At 43.5% G+C, this 21,887-nt stretch overlaps 1 protein-coding gene across 3 annotated transcripts in view; it reads right to left on the bottom strand.

Annotated features, from left to right (window-relative positions):
* TANC2 (tetratricopeptide repeat, ankyrin repeat and coiled-coil containing 2) overlaps positions 1–21,887 on the bottom strand; it is a 1,188,344-nt gene that overhangs the window by 22,202 nt on the left and 1,144,255 nt on the right. For all 3 annotated transcript variants that reach the window (XM_029572386.1, XM_029572387.1, XM_029572388.1), the window contains one exon: positions 7,884–7,977. In XM_029572386.1, the coding sequence (XP_029428246.1) occupies positions 7,884–7,977 (94 nt within the window). The remainder of the gene's footprint in view (positions 1–7,883; positions 7,978–21,887) is intronic.

The following is a 21,887-nucleotide window of genomic DNA, read 5'->3' as shown; positions in this document are numbered from 1 at the left end:
ATAAAACAGAAATTCTTAGAGAGCTTCGCACAGGGAAAAAGCTGATGTATGAAAATAAAAATATTTTAATCTTTCAAGATTACTTGGCCCAGTTCTCAACATGCAGGAAGGAGTTTTCTCTGGCATGCTCTCATCTCTATAAACTAGGCTTAAAGCTGGCGTTGATGTATCCTGCGTGTCTCCCTGTACATCTGCCAGAGGGAGTGCGGTGGGTAAATACAGCGTCTGAAGCCGTCAAGTTAGCAGACCGGCTAGAGAAGAAGGCGGCTAATATTCCAGAGTGATGTAAGTTTCCATCTTTACTGCGGCTGGGACTTGGATCACATTTGCAAGGCGATATTGTTTCACCGGACTCACGTAAGATGACAATCGCTTCGGTTGCGAGTTGGATGGACCATGGATCGATTGTAAATATAATGAACGATTTCTACATCTGCAGGAATGGGCAATGTCGTTTCTCTGCACTGAGAATGTGGAGAAGCTGTTTCATGTTTGGACCCACTCAGAGTTAGCTCTTTGTCTCTAAACTGGCATGGGTGCAACTCTTGGAAACTGAACTTTACTCCCTTTAGTATTCCTAAATGGGGCTCGGTCCTTAATGATGGGATCAGTACATGTGCTATATCCCCTTTTCGATGAAGAGAAGAAGTGGAGAAGCACAGTCAGAATGTTAACTGAAGCACAGGTTTTGGTCCCTGTCTTCATCATTTTTACACATTTGTTTTTGGCTTCCTCCGTTCCTGCAAATTCTGAGTTGGATGGGGAGAATAAACACTCCATATGATTTTTATTTTAAATTGTTCCGTCACAGCAGCCTTCCGAGGGGCAAGAGGCATACATGTTGTGGTGTCCTAAATAGAATGGGGATTGAAGGATGTATGGATGGGGTACGGGGAGGGGAAGATATATAATTCGAGTTTTTGGTATTTTTACTTGCAGACCTGGTAGATTAAGTTGGGTTATTTTTATCCAAGGTTTTTTTAGCTGGGGAGGAACCTAATGCAATGGGACATGCGATTTACACTATAATAATCCGAGCACCCCAATAATACCATGTCTAATGGGAAATTAAAACTGGTATCTTGGAACATCTGTGGGATAGGGACACCCATCAAAAGACATAAGATTCTCACCGAACTTAAGAAAATTAAGACGGATGTAGGGTTTTTGCAGGAAACACACCTCTCAGACTTAGAGCATCAAAAACTTAAGCGTGACTGAGTCAGACAGGTTTTTTAATTCTTCAGCCAACTCCAGATCAGTGGGTGTAGCAATACTATTTCATAAAGCTATGGTTTTTAAGATCTTGCATGAAATGGTGCACCCCCAAGGATGGTATATTATTCTAGTGATCGAAATGGGAGGGAGCAGAATTACACTGTGTAACCGTTATGCCCCAAATACTTACAGCCATCTGTTTTTCATACAATTGGCGCAGAAATTGGTATCTATTCAGGAGGGGTTGTCAATTATGGGAGGAGACTTTAATCTCATAGCGGATCCGGAGCTTGATAGATTGGGCTCTGCCAAGGGGACCCAGATGAGTTTAAGGAAGGCGATCCCATTCTTACTCTATGAAATACAGTTTGTAGACTCTTGGCGTCTTTTCCACCCAACAGATAAAGATTTTATTCACATGTCAAGAGCACACTCTAGGATGTCGAGGCTAGATTATTTTCTCTGTTTCAGGGCTAACCTATCTCAGGTAGAGGAAACGGGTATTGGTAATATAAAGATCTTGGATCATGCCCCAATATAGATATCCCTCTCCGGATTGGGGGGGGGGGTAGACCACCAAATTTGACATGGAGATTCCCTTATCAACCAGCCACGGATATTCAATTTCAAGAATATCTCAGACAATGCTGGGCTAAATATATATCCGCAAACGCGATATATCTAGACACTGCCCCAGTACTTTCTTGGTACGCTGTGAAAGCAGTTCTCCGAGGCTAAATAATACCATATGTAGTATGGCGGAGGAGGTCATTGGATAAACAATTAGTTGTCCTAGATTTAAAATTAAAGAAATGTAAAATGGCTTGCATGGCTAACAACACAATTGCCAATAAGGAGGCTTTTTTAGCAATGCAAACTACTTTAAATACTCTACTCCACCAGAGAGCCAAAAAAAGTATTATATACTATAAATTCAAACTATACCATCAGGACAACAAGTCAGGGAAATTATTGTCCCATCTAATAAAGGGGGCTCAACCTCCTACAGGGGTTTCACAGCTTAAAGGTCCAAGTGGTCGAATGTTTCATGATAATGAAAATATTTTATGTTTATTTTCTGACTAATATGCAAAGCTTTATGCGTCTGAGGGATGTGACTTGGATACGTGCCCAACGTTTCTGGATAAATTGGGGATAAAAAAGTTTGGAGAGTTGCATTTGGATCAGTTAAAGCGCCCAATAGGTTTGAATGAGATTATAGCAGATATATGGTTGGGAAAACATCTCAAAGCTCCCAGCCTGGATGGGTTTTCTGAAGAGTTTTACAAAATCCTGATCGATGAGATCCCTCATTTACTTATTAAGATGTTTGATAGAGTAGTATTGGATAGCCAGTTCCCTATTGGTGAAAACAGGGCTACTATTATAGTTCTGCCCAAACCTGGCAAGGACCCATTGGCAGTTGAATCGTACTGACCGATATCATTAATCAATTATGATAAAAAATTACTAGCAAAGATTATGGCCTACCGCTTAGCAGTGATTGTACCACACTATATATGGTCAGGACAGGTCGGTTTCGTTATGGGTCGATATGCATCTGTAAATGACCGACGGCTGATGTCTACCATCTCACTCTGTACCTACAAGGCTTAACCATTTATGGCTTAAAGCTTTGATGCTGAAAAAGAATTCAACAGAGTGGAATGGCCGCATCTTTTTACAGTGCTGCAACACATGGGATTGCAAGGGCCATAACATTCAACGGCCATAACATTCAATGGCAGTATATCCTCAGCATTCCAGATATATCAAGGTACGAGACAGGGGTGTCCTCTCTCCCCCCTATTGTTTTTATTAGCTTTGGAACTGGTGGCGATCCAATCCTCCCCAGAGATCCATGGATAGCACCTTCCTTTTCAAATATGCGGCATTTGCAGATGATCTGCTGGTATTTTTAATAAACCCAGTCAAGTCAATGGGACACTTACTACAACTGATGCAGATTTATGGCCTATTCTCTGGTTTCAAGCTAAATCAGGACAAATCAGAGGCTTTGGCATATCCGGATTCCCTTAGGCAAAATTGGCTAGGTCCATTTCCATTAAAATGGGCAAGGGGCTCCTTTTGATTCTGATTACCTTGGACTTAACTAAGATTTATGCTTTTAATATTAGCCCATTGATCACTATCACTCGTGATAAATTACTGCTTTGGAGGGATTTACCTATATTGTTGGGAGGGCGAGTTAGTCTTTTTAAGACGGTCTTATTCCCTAAATGGTTATACACATTACAAACCATCCCTCTCTTACTGCGAAAAACCAATCTCCAACTACTGGACAAACTCTTACTACAATTTCTTCGGTCTGGCCAAAAAGGCAGAATCACACTTTCTAGATTAAAACAACCATAGATTTGGGGGGGGTGGATGGGTCTTCTGACTGTGTAGGACTATAAGCTAGCATGTTTCTTATGTATAATTCATGAATGGCTTTATGATGCATCTACCTATACTCACATTGAATGTGTTATGATAGTACTACGAAATCTAGACCTGCGTTTTCTTTTGCAGGCTTCAACACATAGTTTACCTGTAGACCTAGCTAAACACTGGCTTTTGGCTCCCATGCGTTTCACATTTCGAGTTTTAATGAAAAGATTGCATCTGTCAACATACTGATCACCTTTCTTGCCTATACAAGGGAACAAAGACTTCACACCAGGCTTACATACTAAAGGGTTTCAGGATTGGCAGAACAAGGGGATCACGCAACTTCAGCATGTATTATCTCCCGAAGACACTGTCCTCCCATTTATCGAGTTGCGAAGACAGTTTGGGCTTAGGGGACAGGATTTTTTCCCTTATCTCCAAATACAACATTATATTAGCTCCTTGCATATTAAAGATTTGTCTTTGTCTGTACCCCATAAAATTGATGCTTTTTTCCATGTAGATGGATGAAAATATCATTATTCTTGTGTAAGAAGGAGTTACAGGGTCTGAATTTGGTGTCAGGGCTGGAGGAGCTTACGGGAAGATGGATAGCAGATGGCGGTTTACCCCTGACCGCACAAATATTACTGAATTGTTTCAGAGAAATTAATCAGATTTCTTCAAATAGCTGTCTCCAAGAGATGCAATTAAAGTTTTTACATAGAGCTTTCATCTCTCAACCGCTAGCATTTACGGCCCACCTTACCTCTATGGCAAACTGTTCTAAATGCAATATAGATAAGGTCACCATTACTCATACCTTTTAGGATTGTCCTGGCGCTTACTCCTTTTGGCAAAGGGAGATGAAGTACATTAATTCGTTGCTACAAAGCAAGGTTCCTCTGACACCAGACGTTATACTGTTTAACGTGGGTATTTCTAAACACGTGAGGAAGAACTCCCACAAACAAGTAATTCTGAAGCTGCTAGCTCAGGGGAAAAGGTCTATATTGCTGGTTTGGAGAGCTGAGTCCCTCCCATCATTTTGGCAATGGTGTAATGCTATTCATGAGATGATGTTTATGGAATTGCTCGCCGCATGCTCCTCAGTGAAATCACGCCCATAGTTTTTGAGAATCTGGGAACCCTATCTACACAACTTATCCCATAGAGCTCGGAGTTTAATACTGAATACCCTATGATTTTGTATAATCAGCAACACAGTTTGTACTTTGCTGCTTTTGGTCTGCATGTAAGATGTGGTGGTGGGGGGGGGGGGGGGGAAATAGGGGTAGGGAGGTAAGGGTAGGCAATTTAAACATCCATGTCTCATAACAGCTGTACTCAAATGTTTTGCAATGGGTCTGACGTATCAGAGAACAATGCCAGACCCATTGCAAAACATTTGAGTACAGTTGTTATGTCATATGGATGTGAGGGGAGAGGCAATGGGGGTGAAAAGTTGTATTTGCATTATTTTCTTCTGTATGATGATTTGGTGGTTAATAAAAATATGTTTCATAAAATTGGCTGTCTCATAACTGCCCTTCTTTAATGTGACTAAAAGGCACAGTAATCCTTGGCTCATTGGAGCAAAAAGACAAAAAAACCATGAATGAGCTTTCTAGGGGCTTTAGCTTGCTCCCGGCAGAAGACCACAGTTCCTTTGCAATATGTTTGTTGGTATATGGCTTCAAAAAAATGTTGGAAGGATGACTGACTGATTAAATATGGAAGTGCGTCAAGACTTCAGGGAAAAACTTGGAATGTATGTGCAACACCACCCTATTGTGATGAAACTTAGCATAAGCTGGATGTTACTAGGGCCTAAAGGTTTCTAATTCTACAGGCTGAAGTGACCCATACCAAAAAAAGCAGCCTTCCAGGTCACGTATTTCGGAGGCACCCAGGATGGGAGGAAGAGCTTTCCTTTGGGCACAGTTGCTCTGGGGGTCAGTGAGAAGTCGCTATTATTCCCCTGATCTCAGACTCGTGAGTCGAAGGAAATCAATGTTGATGCTCCTTGTCCTTTGATGGGACCTCAGCGCTGTTTCTCCTCAGCTCCATGCTTGAGTGCTTGGGCCTATCTTTAGACTTCAACAAGAGTGCTTCTTGCTTCAAGCGGTCAGTGTTGTTCTTTGCTTTGATGCCATCAGTTTAGCGGACTTGAACCTTTTGCTTCATTACTTCAAGAGACACTAGTCTCATCTTCTGGATCTTGGTGGCCAGCTGTGGACATCTTATATTTGCAGTATGGACATTTCTTGAAGCCACTGACCTCTGCCATGATTAGAAAAACTGACAACATAAAATCAAAGAAGAAAATTTCCCTTATATAAAAATGATTGAAGAGAAGGAGGGGCCACAATGGAGGCTGTCAGAAGTGCTGGACAAAGTGAGCCTGAGCAGCTAAAAAGTAAGACACCTTACAAATTACTCAAACACCTAACTAGTAGGTTAAGAAGAAACAGAAAAAGCACTAAAGCACACAAAACTGAAAAATCAAAAGAGATAAAAGAAAAATCAGTCTGGAGTGTTAACTGCAGCGAAAAACAGCTGCTGACCGACAAATGCATTTAATGCTCTCTGTTGAAAACAGCTTAGGGACACTGCTTGGTTGTGGATATGATCACAAATAACTCTTAAAAAAATAAAAATAAAAAAAATTCCTGGAAAGCATGCCATAGTGGTACTGTCGGGATGCCTTACTGCTGGGTCCTCAAACAACTAATTGCAGTTTTCTTCTACATTATAATGTAGCTTTCAGCACCTGCAGGGAGGCATGCCAGTTTGGCTAATTTATGAGCCAGGAAAGTTCCTCTTTATTCTACCATTCCTGTGACATCAGAGAGCGAAATCAGAATACCATGCACATAACACTGGAAAGGCTGGACCTGTCTTGTTTCTGGCTCTTTCCTGTTGAATTTTGATATTATTGGGATTGTATCAGAGGTGATATTCTCTCATAAACTGCTTTACAGCACTATCAGCATTTCTCAGAGTAAAGGGCTGTCTGCTGCTGAAATTCGCTAGACAGAATAATGAGATCATTATGCAGGTAGTAAATTTCATCTCCAGAAAGACTGCAAATAAATCACACCCTGAAATATCTTCAAGGACAAAAACTAAGCAGCCAGATTGGTTATTTGCAATCACATGGGCATGTTAATACATATGAATGCAGGGATCTGTATAGTTTTCAAGCCACAATTAAAGCTGCCCCTTCCTCAATTCCCAACTGGTTAGCTCCTTTCCTACCATGTCTTTATTTGAGTTTTTTGTGTGAGTGTCAGCGGCGGATTCCCACCCAGGCCGGCCCAGGGGATACTACATGGTCTGCCGAGCGCGGCTCCTTCACGGCCGTGCTTGGCAGACCACGTGACTAGCGCGAGCAGCCCACCGGGGGATGCCCGATCCCCCGATAGGCCAGTCTGCCCCTGGTGAGTGTCTTGCCTGTTTGAGTAGACTAGACCGTAAGCTCCATTATAAGGTCCATATTCATTCACTGTCCGGATAGCAAAGTTAGCCGGATGAACTTATCTGGCTAACTTTGGAGGTATATTCAAAAGCGCAGGCGCACTATTGAATATAACCGGCTATATTAAACTTTATCCAGCTAACTTCAGGACAGCTCTTTGGCCCAACCAGACCTAGCCAGCTAAGTTATTTGGCTAACTCTGAATATTGGAATTAGCTGATTAACTCAACTTCTCCCAGTTACGCCCCCAGAACACCCAGAACTTATCCGGCTAAATTCAAGCCATCTAACTTATTAGCCAGCTAAGTGCCCAAATCTTTATTTAGCTGGCTAACCTTTGATATTAAGGGTTTCTATATTCAGTTGGGTTAGCGCATATTTTTTCTTTTTTAAATTTAACTTTCTGAAAATACTTAGTAAAATTTAATAGCGTATATCATATTCTAATAAGATAAAACAAAGTATTTAATGATAAATTTACTATTTACAACAAATTTCTCTCCCTCTCCTCAAGTCCCCATCATGGTCATACTTGGCTTCAGGGTTTCTTTACCAATAGTGGCTGGAAAAATATTACCTTAGCATCCCTGAGGTCGCAAAGACTCATTGAGACAGATAACATTAGCACCTAGAAGTCCCACCTCTTTGTGACAATCACTATGCTTTTTTTGCTGTACTATAAAAGAAATGGGTGTGCACCTTACTGTGACACAAGAACAAGCATCCTTTTCCCTAAAAACCCCCCAAAACCTCTGAAAGTTTATGAGAGAGTTTTTTGTCAGAAACTCACCTGTCTCTCCCCAGAGACTGTCAAAGTTGTTAATCTGAGCTCGTTCCACCTCTTCTTCATCCTTTTCTGGAAGATCGAGTAGGTAGGAGACAATCTGAAACCAGGAAACATGTGTCATCTGATGCTCCTCCTACCATACTGGATCTCAACAGTCTGTGCAAGGGTGTTAGAGTGAGAAAAAAACTAGAACACACTAAAACCTGCTGGGGGATGAATGCTGGCATTTTGGTAAAACTATTATTGCATAGGACACACTGATACACTGCCTGGTATATAGGTGCATCACAGCAGGGCTGTGTTCAGGCCCTGTAGGGAGATGGCTCTGTGAGCAAAGGTTGCTGGCTAAAGCATTCATTGAAGGGCTTTATCATGGAGATAGCAAGTTTGCTTACCTGTATCAGGTGTTCTCCATAGACAGGAGGACAAATCAGACACACAAATGGGTCATTGTTATCTGATCATGCCGAGGTAGAAAAGCTTTCCTAGGCATTTTTTGAGCATGTGTGGACTTTCCTGTGCAGCCTCTGCCATGCGAATCTCCTCAGTTTTTATAGCAAGCTAACCTTTAACTCTAAGGGGATGAGGGTGGGATTGTGTGGCTGACTTGTCCTGCTGTGTATGGAGAACACCTGTTACAGGTAAAACAGAGTTGCTTACTTGTAACAGGTGTTCTCTGAGGAAAGCATATTGTCAGTTCTACATGGTACTATCATCATGTTGAACCTGGCTTGAAAATTTGATTTCAAAGTTTCTAGAAACTTTGAGCATGTCCTACTGAGCATGTGCAGCATGCCATACTGCCAGGTGTCCACATGAGGGCCCTTTCAGTCTACATTAGACTTGGAGAAATCAAGGGGAAGTGGGGAGGTTTTATGAGGACTGACATTCTGCTGTTCTTTGAGAACACCTATTACAGGAAAGACACTCTGCTTTTTCTGAGAACAAGCAGGATGGTAGTCCTAGGGAAATCCCTAGCTACAGACTGTTCTAAACAAAAGAAGGGAGAAAACCCAAAACAGTGCCAATGGCAAAAAACATATTTTGGTGGTAAAAAGCCCTTTTTGTATTTTTTTTTTTTTTAAATAGGGACACCCTGGAACCAAAATAGGGGGGATGGAGTTGGGTTCTACACCTCGTACTCTGCTGCTGCATTGGGAGTTATGAATATGTGGCGAGAACTCCATGTCGCAGCCTTGCCTCATCTCCTCTATAGGGGATGACCTGAGGTGAACTACTGATGCTGCCATGGCTTGGAAACTATGAGCCTTGATGTGACTCACCAGCCTGGGCATAGCAGGAGGAGATGCAATCTGCTAGCCAAATACAAAGTGTGTGCTTGGCAATGGGAATTCCAGGTTGAAAAAAAACAAAATGCTGGGTGAGCTTTCTAAGGGCTTTAGACTGCTTCAGAGAGAAGGCAAAAGCACTTTTACAATCCAAACCCTGAATTTATTTTAAAAGCTTTCTTGTCTGCTAATCTACCATTCTTAGTGGATTACATAAAAACATACATATGCAACATTTCTCAAAACACACCACCTTTGCAGATATATGGCTTAAGAAAGAATGTTAGAAGGATGATTAGTTAAGATGGAAGTCTGACACTACCTTAGGCAGGAATTTAGGATGTGTGCACAGAACCACCCTACTGTGAAAAAACTCGGTATAAGGTGGATAAATCACTAGGGCCCAGAGCTCATTGACTCTGTGAGCTGAAGTAACTGCCACCAAAAATATGACCTTCTAGATCAGCTTACAGGAGTCTATAGGCTTAAAGGGAGTTTTCACCAGATGAGTCAATAATAGGTTAAGGTACCATGACGCAGCAGGAGACCTGATCAGAGGTTTCAAGTGAAGCAAGCTCTGCATGAAATGCACAACAAAAGGCTACACAATGATGGCAAGTATCAAATGCACTAAGGTAAATCCTGAGTTGGTCTGAAGGATGTAGAAGGTAATCAAGAGTTTTTATTTGAAGCAAGAGAAAGGATCTAGGGAAGGGGTTGTCAACTCTGTTTCTCAAGTGCTACAAAACAGGTCTGGCTTTCAGGATTTCCATGAAGAATATGCTTGAGATATATTTGTACAAGCCGTAAAGCCCGTTAAAACGGGCTACATCCCTCTGTCTCTCACCTCCCCCTCATTCTCTCTCCCCTCACTCTTCACCCCCCCCCCCCCCCCACCCACTCCTCTCCACCCTCCCTCTCCTCTCACTCAGTCCCCCCTCTCCCTCCCTCCCTCCCACTCACTCAGTCCCCCTCTCCCTCCCACTCACTCAGTCCCCCTCTCCCTCCCTCCCTCCCTTCACCCACCTCCATTTCCTCCCGGCGCCGTAAGCGCGACTTCCTCCCGCAACCCTCACCCGGCTCCATTAACTCCTCCCGCTCCTGCCGGCAGATCTCGGGGGGGGTCACTCCCGCGCGCGCGGCAGTGACCCCCCCGAGATCTGCCGGCAGATCTGGGGAGGAGAAGCAGCGGCACCGCGCGCGCGGCGCCGCTGCTTCTCCTCCCGCTCCTGCGGCCCCACCGCCATTTTTTTTTCTGATCGACATCCTTGCCCGCACATGCGCAGTAGAGCTGTGCTCTACTGCGCATTTGCGGGCCGTCGGTCACAGGCCATTTATAAGGTAGATACAATGGAGGCAGTGCATGCAAGTATATCTCATCCATATTCGTTATGGATATCCCTGAAAACATACCAGTTTGTGGCACTCCATGACTAGCATTTCCTACCCTTGATCTAGGGCCTTTCCTTCACGCCAAAAGGCAAACCTCTTCTACTTTACTAGTGCTACTATTTATCATTTTTAAAGCACTACTAGACATTCGCAGTGCTGCACAGATATACATAAGAGATAGTCCCTGTCCATGGAGCTTACAAGTTAAACAAGACAAACATACATGACAAACAAAAGTCTCTGGGACTGGAATTTTATTATAGAAAAGTACTTAGGATTTAAAGGCATCTTCAAAAAGGTGAGTTTTTAAACTGGATATGAATACGGCCAGAGAGGGAGCATAATGCACAAATTCAGAACATCTATTCCATGGCACAGCAGGGTTGAAAGTGAAAAGTCGGGATTTGGTGGTGGTAGAGAAGGGTAGAGTTAAGAGTCTATATGTCCCACCACAGGAGGAAGGATGTAGGCAGAGAGAAGAGAAAACAGGTAATGAGGAACTGCAGATTGAATGCATTTATTGACGAATCAGAAAAGCTTGAATTGTACACAGAAGCATGCAGGAAGCCAGTGTAGTGACTTGAGAAGAGGTTGTTATATAGTAACATGGTCATAGTGAAGCTGAAGATGAATTGTACAGCTGAATTTTGAATAGATTGCAATGGAGAAAGACTGTTCAGTGGGAGGCCTGCAAGGAGTGAGTTGCAGTTATCTAAGCAGGAAGACATAAAACAGTGGTTGAGCAATTTGGTAGCATGCTCAGAAAAGGATGGGACAGATTTTAGTGATTTTATAGATGAAGAATCGACACACTTTAGCAGTTTGAATGTACATAGAGGAGGAGAAAGAGACATCAAAGATGACCCCAAGGTTATGGGCAAAGAGAGGGAGAAAAAGCATACCATACATATAGCTAGAAAGAGAGAGAAGGGAAATGGGTTTGGGAAGGAGGGGAATGAAATTCTGTCTTGGCCAAGTTAAATTTTAAGGTATGGTGGGAGTGTTAGATGATCAAAGGGTTAAAGGGGCACTTAGGGAAGAAAAGGCCATTGCGGAAAGACTAAATTAATTCTTTGCTTCGGTGTTTACTAATGAGGATGTTGGGGGGATACCCATTCTGGAGACAGTTTTCAAGAGTGATGATTCAGATGAACTGGACCAAATCACGGCGAAACTGGAAAATGTAGTAGGCCAATCTGACAGACTGAAGAATAGCCAATCATCTGGACCGGATGGTATATATCCCAGGGACTGGAAAGAATTAAAAAATGAAATTTCAGACCTATTACTAGTAATTTGTAATCTATGATTAAAATCACCCATTGTACCTAAGGACTGGAGGATGGCCAAAGTAACTGATATTTAAAAAGGGCTCCAGGGGTGATCCAGGAAACTATAGACCGGTGAGCCTGACTTCAGTGCCAGGAAAAATCATGGAAACTATTCTCCAGATCAAACTCACAGAGCATATAGATAGACATAGTTTAGTGGGAAAAAGAAAGCATGGATTTATCCAAGGGATGTCTTTCCTCACAAATCTGCTACATTTTTTTGAAGGGGGCTAATCAACATGTGGATAAAGGTGAATCGGTAGATGTAGTGAATTTGGATTTTCAGAAAGCATTTGACAAAGTCCCTCATGAGAGGCTTCTAAGAAAACTAAAAAGTCAGGGGATAGGAGGCGCTGTCTTTTTGTGGATTGCAAACTGGTAAAAGACAAGAAACAGAGAGTAGGATTAAATGGTCAGTTTTCTCAGTGGAAAAAGATAAACTGAGGAGTGCCTCAGCCATCTTTACTTGGACCGATGCTTTTTAATATACAGGGTGGCCCATGGAAACGTAGCCTGCCTCCAATGCACTGGTATTGGAGATGGGCTACCCTGTATTTATAAATGATCTGGAAAGGGGTACAATGAGAGAGGTGATCAGATTTGCAGATGACACAAAATTTTTCAGAGAAGTTAAATCATAAGCAGAGTATGATAAATTGTAAGAGAACCTTGCGAGATTGGAAGATTGGATATCCAAATGGCACATGAAATTTTATGTGGACAAGTACAAGGTGATGCATATAGGGAAAAATAACCCATACTGTAGTTACACGATATTAGGTTCCATATTAGGAGTTACCACCCAGGAAAAAGATTTAAGTGTCATACAGGATAATACATTGAAATCGTCGGCTCAGTGTGCCGTGGCGGTCAAAAAAGCAAACAGTCTATTAGAAATTATCAGGGAGGGAATGATGAATAAAATAAAGAATGTCATAATACATCTGTATCGCTCCATGGTGAGACTGCACCTTGAATACTGTGTGCAATTCTGGTCACCGCATCTCAAAAAATATATAGTTGCACTGGAGAATGTACAGAGAAGGGCAACCAAAATGATAAAGGGCATGGAACAGCTCTCCTATAAGGAAAGGCTAAAGAGGTTAAGGCTGTTCAGCTTGGAGAAGAGATGGCTGAGAAGGGATATGACAGAGATCTATAAAATCATGAAAGCACTTGAATGGTTAAATGGAAATTGGGTATTTACTCTTTCAGATGATACAAGGACTAGAGGCACTCCATGAAGTTAGTAAGTAGCTTATTTAAAACAAATTGGAGAAAGCAGAGTTGCTTACCTATAACAGGTGTTCTCCAAGGTCAGCAGGATGTTAGTCCTCACACATGGGTGACATCATCTGATAGAGCCTGGCATGGAAAACTTTTGTCAAAGTTTCTAGAAACTTTGACTGGCACACTGAGCATGTCCAGCATGCTGCTAACCACACATCCACGCAGGGTCCCTCTTCAGTCTTATAATATAGAGTTCGCAAAAAAATAAACAAACAGAGATAAAAACAACTCTGTGGGGTGGTGGGTGGGTTTTGTGAGGACTAACATCCTGCTGTCCTTGCAGAACACCTGTTACAGGTAAGCAACTCTGCTTTTTCCAAAGACAAGTAGGATGGTTTTCTTCACACATGGATGATTAAGTAGCTTCAGGCCACTCTGAACATGCGCAGCAGAGAACAGGTGCCAACATGCACAACAACTAGAGCTGCAATGCAACCACAGGAGCAGGCCTGCACCCAAGGACAGGACCCACAGAGGGAGAGAGTTGGTCTTTCATGGCTGGAAGAGATTACGAAGGACAAATTGTCTGAATCGACTGTCCTGCCGGCCATACTTGTCCAGGCAATAATGTGAGACAAATGTGTGAAGGGAACTCCAAGTTGCTGCTCTGCAAATCTTGTGAATGGGGACTGCACGCAAATGAGCCACCGAGCCTGACTTAGCTCTTACCGAGTGAGCCTTGACATGAGCTTCAAGCTGAAGGCCTGCTTGTGTGTAGCAGAAGGCATTGCAGTTTGCAAACCAATAGGATAGGTAGATAGCAACCCCTAGCCTTGTTGAAGGAGACGAATAGTTGAGTGGAGAGGTGGTGAGGTGCCATCCACTCTAAGTAAAAAGTCAGTGCTCTCTTGCAATCTAGAGTATGCAGAGTCCGTTCACCCCAGTGAGTGTGAGGCCTTGGGAAAAAGGAAGGCAACAGGATGGACTGGTTGAGATGGAACTCTGAAACCACCTTGGGAAGGAACTTCGGGTGGGTCCGGAGGACCACTTTGTTATGATAAAATTTTGTATAAGGTGGGTATGACACTAGGGCTTGCAGTTCGCTGACCCTGCAAGCTGATGTCACAGCGACCAAGAAGATACCTTTCAGGAGAGGTACTTCAGGTCGTAATGGTTCACACGGGGAGTTCATGAGTTGCGACAGGACGACATTGAGATCCCAGGAAACCGCTGGAGGGTGAGTGAGGGGCTTTAGTTGTAATAAGCCTTTCATGAACCGCCCCACAAATGGATGAGAAGAGATCGAAGTACCATCTGTACCCGGTGGTAAACCCCTATGGTGCTGAGGTGAACCCTCACCAATGTGGAGACCGGATTCAGAGGGGGAAAACAAATAGTCTAAGAGTGCGAGTTGGGAGCAAGAAAAGGGATCCAGACTGCTTCCCTCGCACCAAGTGGAAAATCTCTTCCATTTCATATTGTAAGATTTTCTGATAGAAGGTTTTCTGGATTCCAGAATAACTCGCAACACCCCTTTCAAAAGGCCAAGGGGATTCACAGTCACCCAGTCAACATCCAAGCTGTGAGGGCCAGGGCTTATAGGTTGGGGTGACAGAGCCTGCCCCAGTCCTGAGTGATTAGGTCTGGGGCCAACCCCAAGCAGATTGGGGGGGCACAAGGCCAGATCCCGTAGGGTTGGAAACCAGACCTGATGGGAGCCAAAAGGGGGTGATCAGGATCATGGAGGCCTGATCCTGCTGAAGCTTCTGAAGTATTTTCAAGATGAGAGGAAGGGGAGGGTAAGCGAACAGCAGCCCGGTGCCCCAGTGAATTGAGAATGCATCCGCCAGTGATCCACTGCTCCTCCGGCCTAGGGAGCAGAAGCGGTCCACCTTCCTGTTTTCCAGGGAGGTGAAGAGATCTATGTTTGGGGTCCCCCACAAGTGAAAGATCCCATCTGCCAGCTTTTGACTGAGGGACCACTCGTGAGGTCGAAAGGCATGGCTCAAAGAGTCCGCCAGGGTGTTATCCACCCTTGGGACGTTGTTGATGGCCCACGACCAAATGTGGACTGCCTCCTGACAGAGGGTGAAGAACCCCATTCCCCCCTGTTTGTTCAGATACCACATAGCTACCTGATTGTTGGTCTGAACAAGACCTTTCCGGGCAGGGTGGAGGTTCCCGAAGCCAATGACGGATTCGGTCTTTTGGAGCTGAATAATTTCTCCGACATTTCTGGACATCGTGGGATGCCCCCAGGCAAAGAACGCAGACCTCGTGGGGGTCTGTGATTGACATAGTTCGGGGCACTGGGGGCACCAGCGAAAGCCAGTCAATGCATCGGAAAAAGTACATGGTGCACGGTCGATGCCTGGCAGACACCAGGAGATGAAACAGTTGGCGATCAACCGTGAATGATCGAAGGACTTACCAGGTCACAGAGAGTGGAACCGACAAAAATACAAGGGACCCTACACGATGTGGGAAGAGATAACCGCAAAATTTGAAAAAACTGTATAAAGAAGCGTGAGCAGGGGCGGATTGGCCTGTCGGGGGATCGGGCATCCCCTGGTGGGCCGGTCGCGCTAGTCACGTGGTCTGCCGAGCGCGACCGTGACAGAGCCACGCTCAGCAGACCATGTGGTATCTCCTGGGCTGGCCTGGGCGGCGAATCCCCGGGCTGGTCTTCATCGGGAATCCGCCACTGAGCGCGAGCTTATGGCCACAAGGCAGCAGCTTTGCGGAAAGTAGTAGACTGAAGAGAGATCCTGCGTGGACGCATGGTTAACGACATGCCATGCTCCATCGGATGATGTCACTCATGAGTGAGGACTACCATCCTGCTTGTCCTTGGAGAAAATTCTTTTTCACTCAATGTACAATTAAGCTCTTGAATTCATTGCCAGTGGGTGTGGTTAAGGCAGACAGTGTAGCTGGGTTTAATAAAGATTTGGATAACTTTCTGGGGGAGAAGTCCATAAACTGCTATTAATCATGCTGACTTAGGGAATAGCCACTGCTTATTACCAGCATCAGTAGCATGGGATCTATTTAATGTTTGGGTACGTGCCAGGTTGGCCACAAAGAAGTCACTGGAAGCTTTGGTGAGAGCAGTTTCTGTGGAATGTAGAGGGTGAAAGACATACTGCAGCAGGTCCAGAATGGCTTGACATGAAAAAGTCAAGATAGCACAGATAAATAGTGTGTGAAATATGGGAGGAAGAACAAACATTCAATACCACTTTGAGTCTGTGGTCCCATACTGAATGTTTTTACACCTGGCCCCTGAAGCAGGCATAGCAGTCGCCAAAATACTGGCAGTGCTGGGCGATCTTTGGTTCCAGCCAGGAGCGGTTCTATATCCATAGTTATTTATATTGGACCTTACAAGCCAACAAAGCTAAGTTTGTCATCTAATGCTAGTGCTGATCTCATTTATGCAGTGACCTTGTGCAAAATAAAATTAAAAAGCAATCTTTATTTGAACTTATATTTTAAGTGGTACATAATTCTACTTGTACATACACAGTTAATAATGTTCACTTGATCTACTAATAAACCGGCAGTCTTCTGAGCATTAGCACCTAATTATATCACTTATACCAGATGTCTCCCAGTTTATGCTTATATTTTTTTCTGGACATTCGCCTACTCCTCTTTGTGTTATTAGCTATCCTTTGATGAATTCAAGCCACATTTTCCTCAGAAACGGATGATGATCCATCATGGGAGGAGGACAGCAGTGGAAAAATTATCCTGTTCTGGAGCTAGAAATGGCATAGGTTGTTTGTTAGAAGTAGATTTAGAATGAATTGTCTTTTTTGTCTCTTCGGTGCCAACAATTGTTTCTTTATATGTTCAAAAAACTGCTTCACCCTTGTGTAACACCTTAATCCAGACACTCACATAACACTGGTACTATACTGGAAGAATCCAGCAAATAAAGTGAAATAAAACCATTCAACCAGACCTCATACAGGAACAGCTGATTTGCAGCCTGTGGAAGTCGGGAGACACAAGTTTATACAATTGATACAACTTACTAAGAGCCCCTGAAGAAGCAAAAGAAACGTGAGCCGCGTCGGGCGTAGTTGTTTCTTTCACTCCGGCGTTCCGGTCTAAAGTTTCAAGACATTCAGCTGTAAACATCATTTAAGATAAGTACTTCCTGCAAAATAGCGTCTTTTAAGACAAGTACTTTCCACAGTATGTTATAAAAAACAAAAAGAAAAAAATATGAAAAATATGTAATGGTATTGAACCTAACAACCAACGACCAATGATTAGAACCACTCTGCACATAAGCTTTTCAAAATATGTGGTATTTACCTTGAGCATTTAAGCACGGGTTAAAGTGTATGAGGTCTGGTTGAATGGTTTTATTTCACTTTATTTGCTGGATTCTTCCAGTATAGTACCAGTGTTATGTGAGTGTCTGAACAATTGTTTCTTGGCACCAAGGAGTATACAATCTTTCCACTTCATGATGGTGCTGGTGTATGCTCTGCGCTGAAGAGCGATAGCACTAAAGATGTCTTTTTAATGCACTGTGCTGACAGGGCCTGTCTTGGCTATTGCAAGTCCTGGTGTTGAGAAGGGCAACTTCTTTGTGAGAGAGGGAATAGCACCTGCACCTAACCTTTTTCAAATCATGGCACCTAGCATGAAAGGATTCCACCTTTTCTGATGTAGACATTGAGATGGCTTCCTCTTTACTGCCGTGAAAGAGGCCTGAGGAGAATTTAAAAATTCGCTGGTGTGTGAATCTTCTGGATCTCCTGGCCCTGGAGGAAATTTGGGCACAGGCAGCGCAGTTAGGTCTGTTGTGGGATGGCCTGAGGCATTGAACATGGTAGTCATGTTGGCCAGACAAAGTCATCATTTAAGAGCAATGGGGACTTTTTTGAAACCCAGCTTGCTATCCGCCATTACAAATGAAGCTGAAGCTAAGTTGAACTCAATGTTTGAAAAAGAATAATAATAATCATTAAAAAATATATATTTTGGATACTCTCAAAATGAAATGAAAAACACACTTAAAACAAAAACAAATAAAAAAAAACAAAACCCAAAGGCAAAAAATGTGATGAGCACCTGAATGAGAGCATGCAAAAATGTGTCCTTTTGCTCTAGTAGAAAAATAAAGACTGAGGAGACTCACGTGGCAGCAGTAGCGGCTGCACGGGGAGGCCTACGCATGTTATGAAAAACCTTCTTGGTTTTCTAAACTCCAAAAATGCTTTTCCATCTCGGTGCCATTGGATGATGTCATATCCTGCTTGTCCATGAAGAACTGTCTAATTATCCATACAAGGTAATAAATTAATAATGCAGTTACTACAGCAGTGCAAATTTTGATGGTGCTAAAGTTTTCAGATCATGTAACTTCTACTCGAGAGCAACTTTACTGGTTGCCTGTGGCAGGATCACTTTTAAAATTTTATCTTTACTACATTGAATGATTTATGGTTCTTGTCTGCAATATTTGTGAGACAAGATAAAACTGTATAAATCTAGTAGAATTCTATCTCAATTCATGTTATTGATCCTTCTGTTACCAGCTGAAGTTAAACATGTTTCCATACAGAAGAGGACACTATTTTTATGTGGCACGAAGTCTGTGGACAGAGATGAGAACCAGTTATTATTTCCGTTTTAGGAAAATATGAAAATCTTGGTTTTTCAATGTGGCTTTTATAGCTACAGGATTGAGAGGATGCTGGATTCCCAAGTCAAGCCTGTAGCTCTGTCAGCATTTTCTGCTTGCTACCTTGCCTGATCTCCACCTGCCGCTGAACTCTTTGGGCCGGATTTTAAATGCCCTGCACGCGTAAATCCTGCCGGATTTACGTGCGCAGGGCCCTCGCGCACCGGCGCGCCTATTTTGCATAGGCCGCCGGCGCGCGCAAATCCCGGGGCTTCGTAAAAGGGGCGGGGGAGGGGCGTGTCCGGGGCGGGACCGGGGGTCGTTCGGGGCAGGACCGGGGGCGTGGCGCTGGCCCGGGGGCGTGGTCGAGGCCTCTGGACCAGCCCCTGGGTTGGGTGATGGCACGCCAGCAGCCCGCTGGCGCACGCAGATTTACGCCTGCTGAAAGCAGGCGTAAATCTGGCAACAAAGGTAGGGGGGGGGGGTTTAGATAGGGCCGGGGGGTGGGTTAGGTAGGGGAAGGGAGGGGAAGGTGGGGGGAGGGCGAAGGAAAGTTCCCTCCGAGGCCGCTCCGATTTCGGAGCGGCCTCGGAGGGAACAGGCAACGCGAACCAGGGCTCGGCGTGCGCAGGTTGCACAAATGTGCACCCCCTTGCGCGCGCCGACCCCGGATTTTATAAGATACGCGCAGCTAAGCGCGTATCTTATAAAATCCAGCGTACTTTTTTAAAATCTACCTCTTTGTGAGAGCATCTCCAGGGCAAACTGCAGGAAAATATCAGCTCGGGGGATTTTTTCAAAACTGGTCCACGGGGTATCTGACTCCCTCATGCACTTTCTCTGCAGCACGTGTGTCAACAGCTCTCTAAAGCATGCCAAGTCGACTCTCGAACCTGGCAGAATTAAGCCCAAATATCTTCACAATAAATTTCACAGTTTCCCTAAAAAACTAAGAAACTGAGCATACTCTAGACCAGCAGTGAGTAAACAAATCTGTAGACTCCATTCCATTCATTTAAATCTGTTAACCTACACACACGCATATCCTGGTCTGGCCAACCATGTAGTTCTTGAACTGGTGAAAGTAATGAGAACTACACTGCCAGCCAGAGTCAGACACAATCACTTGCTCAGTGACAGACAGATTTATAGACTGCAGAAACTTTATTGGAACACATACACTGACACAAACCCTCTTTCTAAGACACTTTCACACAGGCTCACAGATAAATCCACACACAGAGAGCAAGAGTGTGTATTTGTGTCAGACAGAGACACCCACACACGCGCTCTCTCTCTGACACAAAGTGTATGTATAGGTACGTGTGGCAGAGACACACACTCTCTTTAACATGCTACTGTGTTGCTGCGCTACCACATCATAGTGTAAAGTTCTTGCTTGCTACCAGCCCTTCCTCATTCTGCAGCAGCAGCCTCCTCCCTTTCCAATCCCACTCTGAGGCTTGCTGGTTCCACAACTAACTGCTCCTTTCACAGCTCAGTCCAGTCACCTCAGACAGAAGCCTTCCCAACACTGCACAGGTATTTCCTCTTGGCTCGCTCTCTCCTGTCCGATGCCTGTAGCTTGCCTCAGGTTCTCCGCCTCCCCGCTCCAGTGTATTCCCATTGACTTCATGCTATAGTGTCTTCTGCTTTCATGGTTCCCCAAGCTTGACTCTGTCTACCTACTCCAGGGGAAAGGGCACCAGAAGTGATCCACACTTTTCGCTGGGCTTAAAAAAAGAAAAACTTAAGCCATGGCCGAGACGAGGGAGAGCTACTAACCCAGCTCCAGATGGGAATCCTGCTTTCTCATGTGCAGCCAAGGTCGGTGCAAGAGTAATTTATAACAGATTTTACATGAAAAAGAACAAAGTACAGTCTTCTAAGGTAAAAATATCACGGTCAACATGTATATTATTTACATGCACTGCTATGGTACCAACCAGAAAACTCTGCAAAAAAGCCACCTAGAGCCATATAGTATTACAGCTTATTGTAAAGGGTGTTGGGTGTGGGCTCGGCCTTCAGAAAGTTTTGAGTAAACTGAATTGCAATACACTAAACCTCCCATATGAAAACAGCACTAACTGCTAGCACTCAAACAGTAATAACCCCACCAATGAAAAGGCAAAAGTGCAAATATTACATCAGACCCTAAAACATCAACACACCTGCTATAAGGAAAACAGAACAAGCCAAGCTGTTATAGATCCCTGCACAGAAACTACATTCCATAGTTCCCTCTAAGCTGTGTGTGTGTGAGTGACTGCTCATACATTTCAGAGCAAAGCTCACAGGTTTTACATGATCGCTCACATACATTTTTCTTTGTGCTATATACAGAAATGTAACATTAATGCTGGCACTCAAAAACTGTTGGTTTAAAAAAATTGTTGCTCACACGAAAAACAATTTGCACACATCTAGTGACTCCTTGGAGGAAGAATTGCTACATGCTTGCAAAATATCTTACCTCAATCACACATGTAGAAAACAGATAGACCCTCACCAAATACAAAATGAAGAGATAATAAAGTATAAATACAAACATGCAGACAAAAACTGAACTTAATACCGCCACTAGCCAGACACTTTATGGAATGCAAAACAAATATCTTTCCTCACTAAACATCCAAAAATAACATCAGGAAATATAAAGCATTAATCATAATAGTAAAACCAAATTCATAAAAAGAATAAATATTTCAAAACAGCTGATGAAAAGAATATCCAATGAATTATGAATATATAACATTGTTTTTTTAATTTCCCAAGCATCGATAAAATATTTCAAAATAACAGACACTGCAAACAACATCCAATAATTAAAATTATAGCTAAAATAAATCCCCTTCTCACCATAACTGGGAACTTTAGATGCCAGTCATCCTTAGATTGTCATGGATTAGTAAGGGGTGGGAGATATGCACAAACTTTCTTCTGTAACATGTTCATTCTCACACAAACTCCCTTATGTTCTCTCACACACATGCTCATTGGATCACACCTTCTTTCGCACATACTCATTGGCTCACATGCTCTCTCACAGATATGATTACTGTGTAACACAATCATGCTCTTGTTCACACACATGTTCACTGACTAATTCTTGGTT

The sequence above is a fragment of the Rhinatrema bivittatum genome, chromosome 12 (genome assembly GCF_901001135.1).
Source record: "Rhinatrema bivittatum chromosome 12, aRhiBiv1.1, whole genome shotgun sequence".
Lineage (NCBI taxonomy): Eukaryota > Metazoa > Chordata > Amphibia > Gymnophiona > Rhinatrematidae > Rhinatrema > Rhinatrema bivittatum.
The sequence above is the reverse complement of the archived record's forward strand: the minus strand, read 5'-3'. Positions and strand labels throughout refer to the sequence as shown.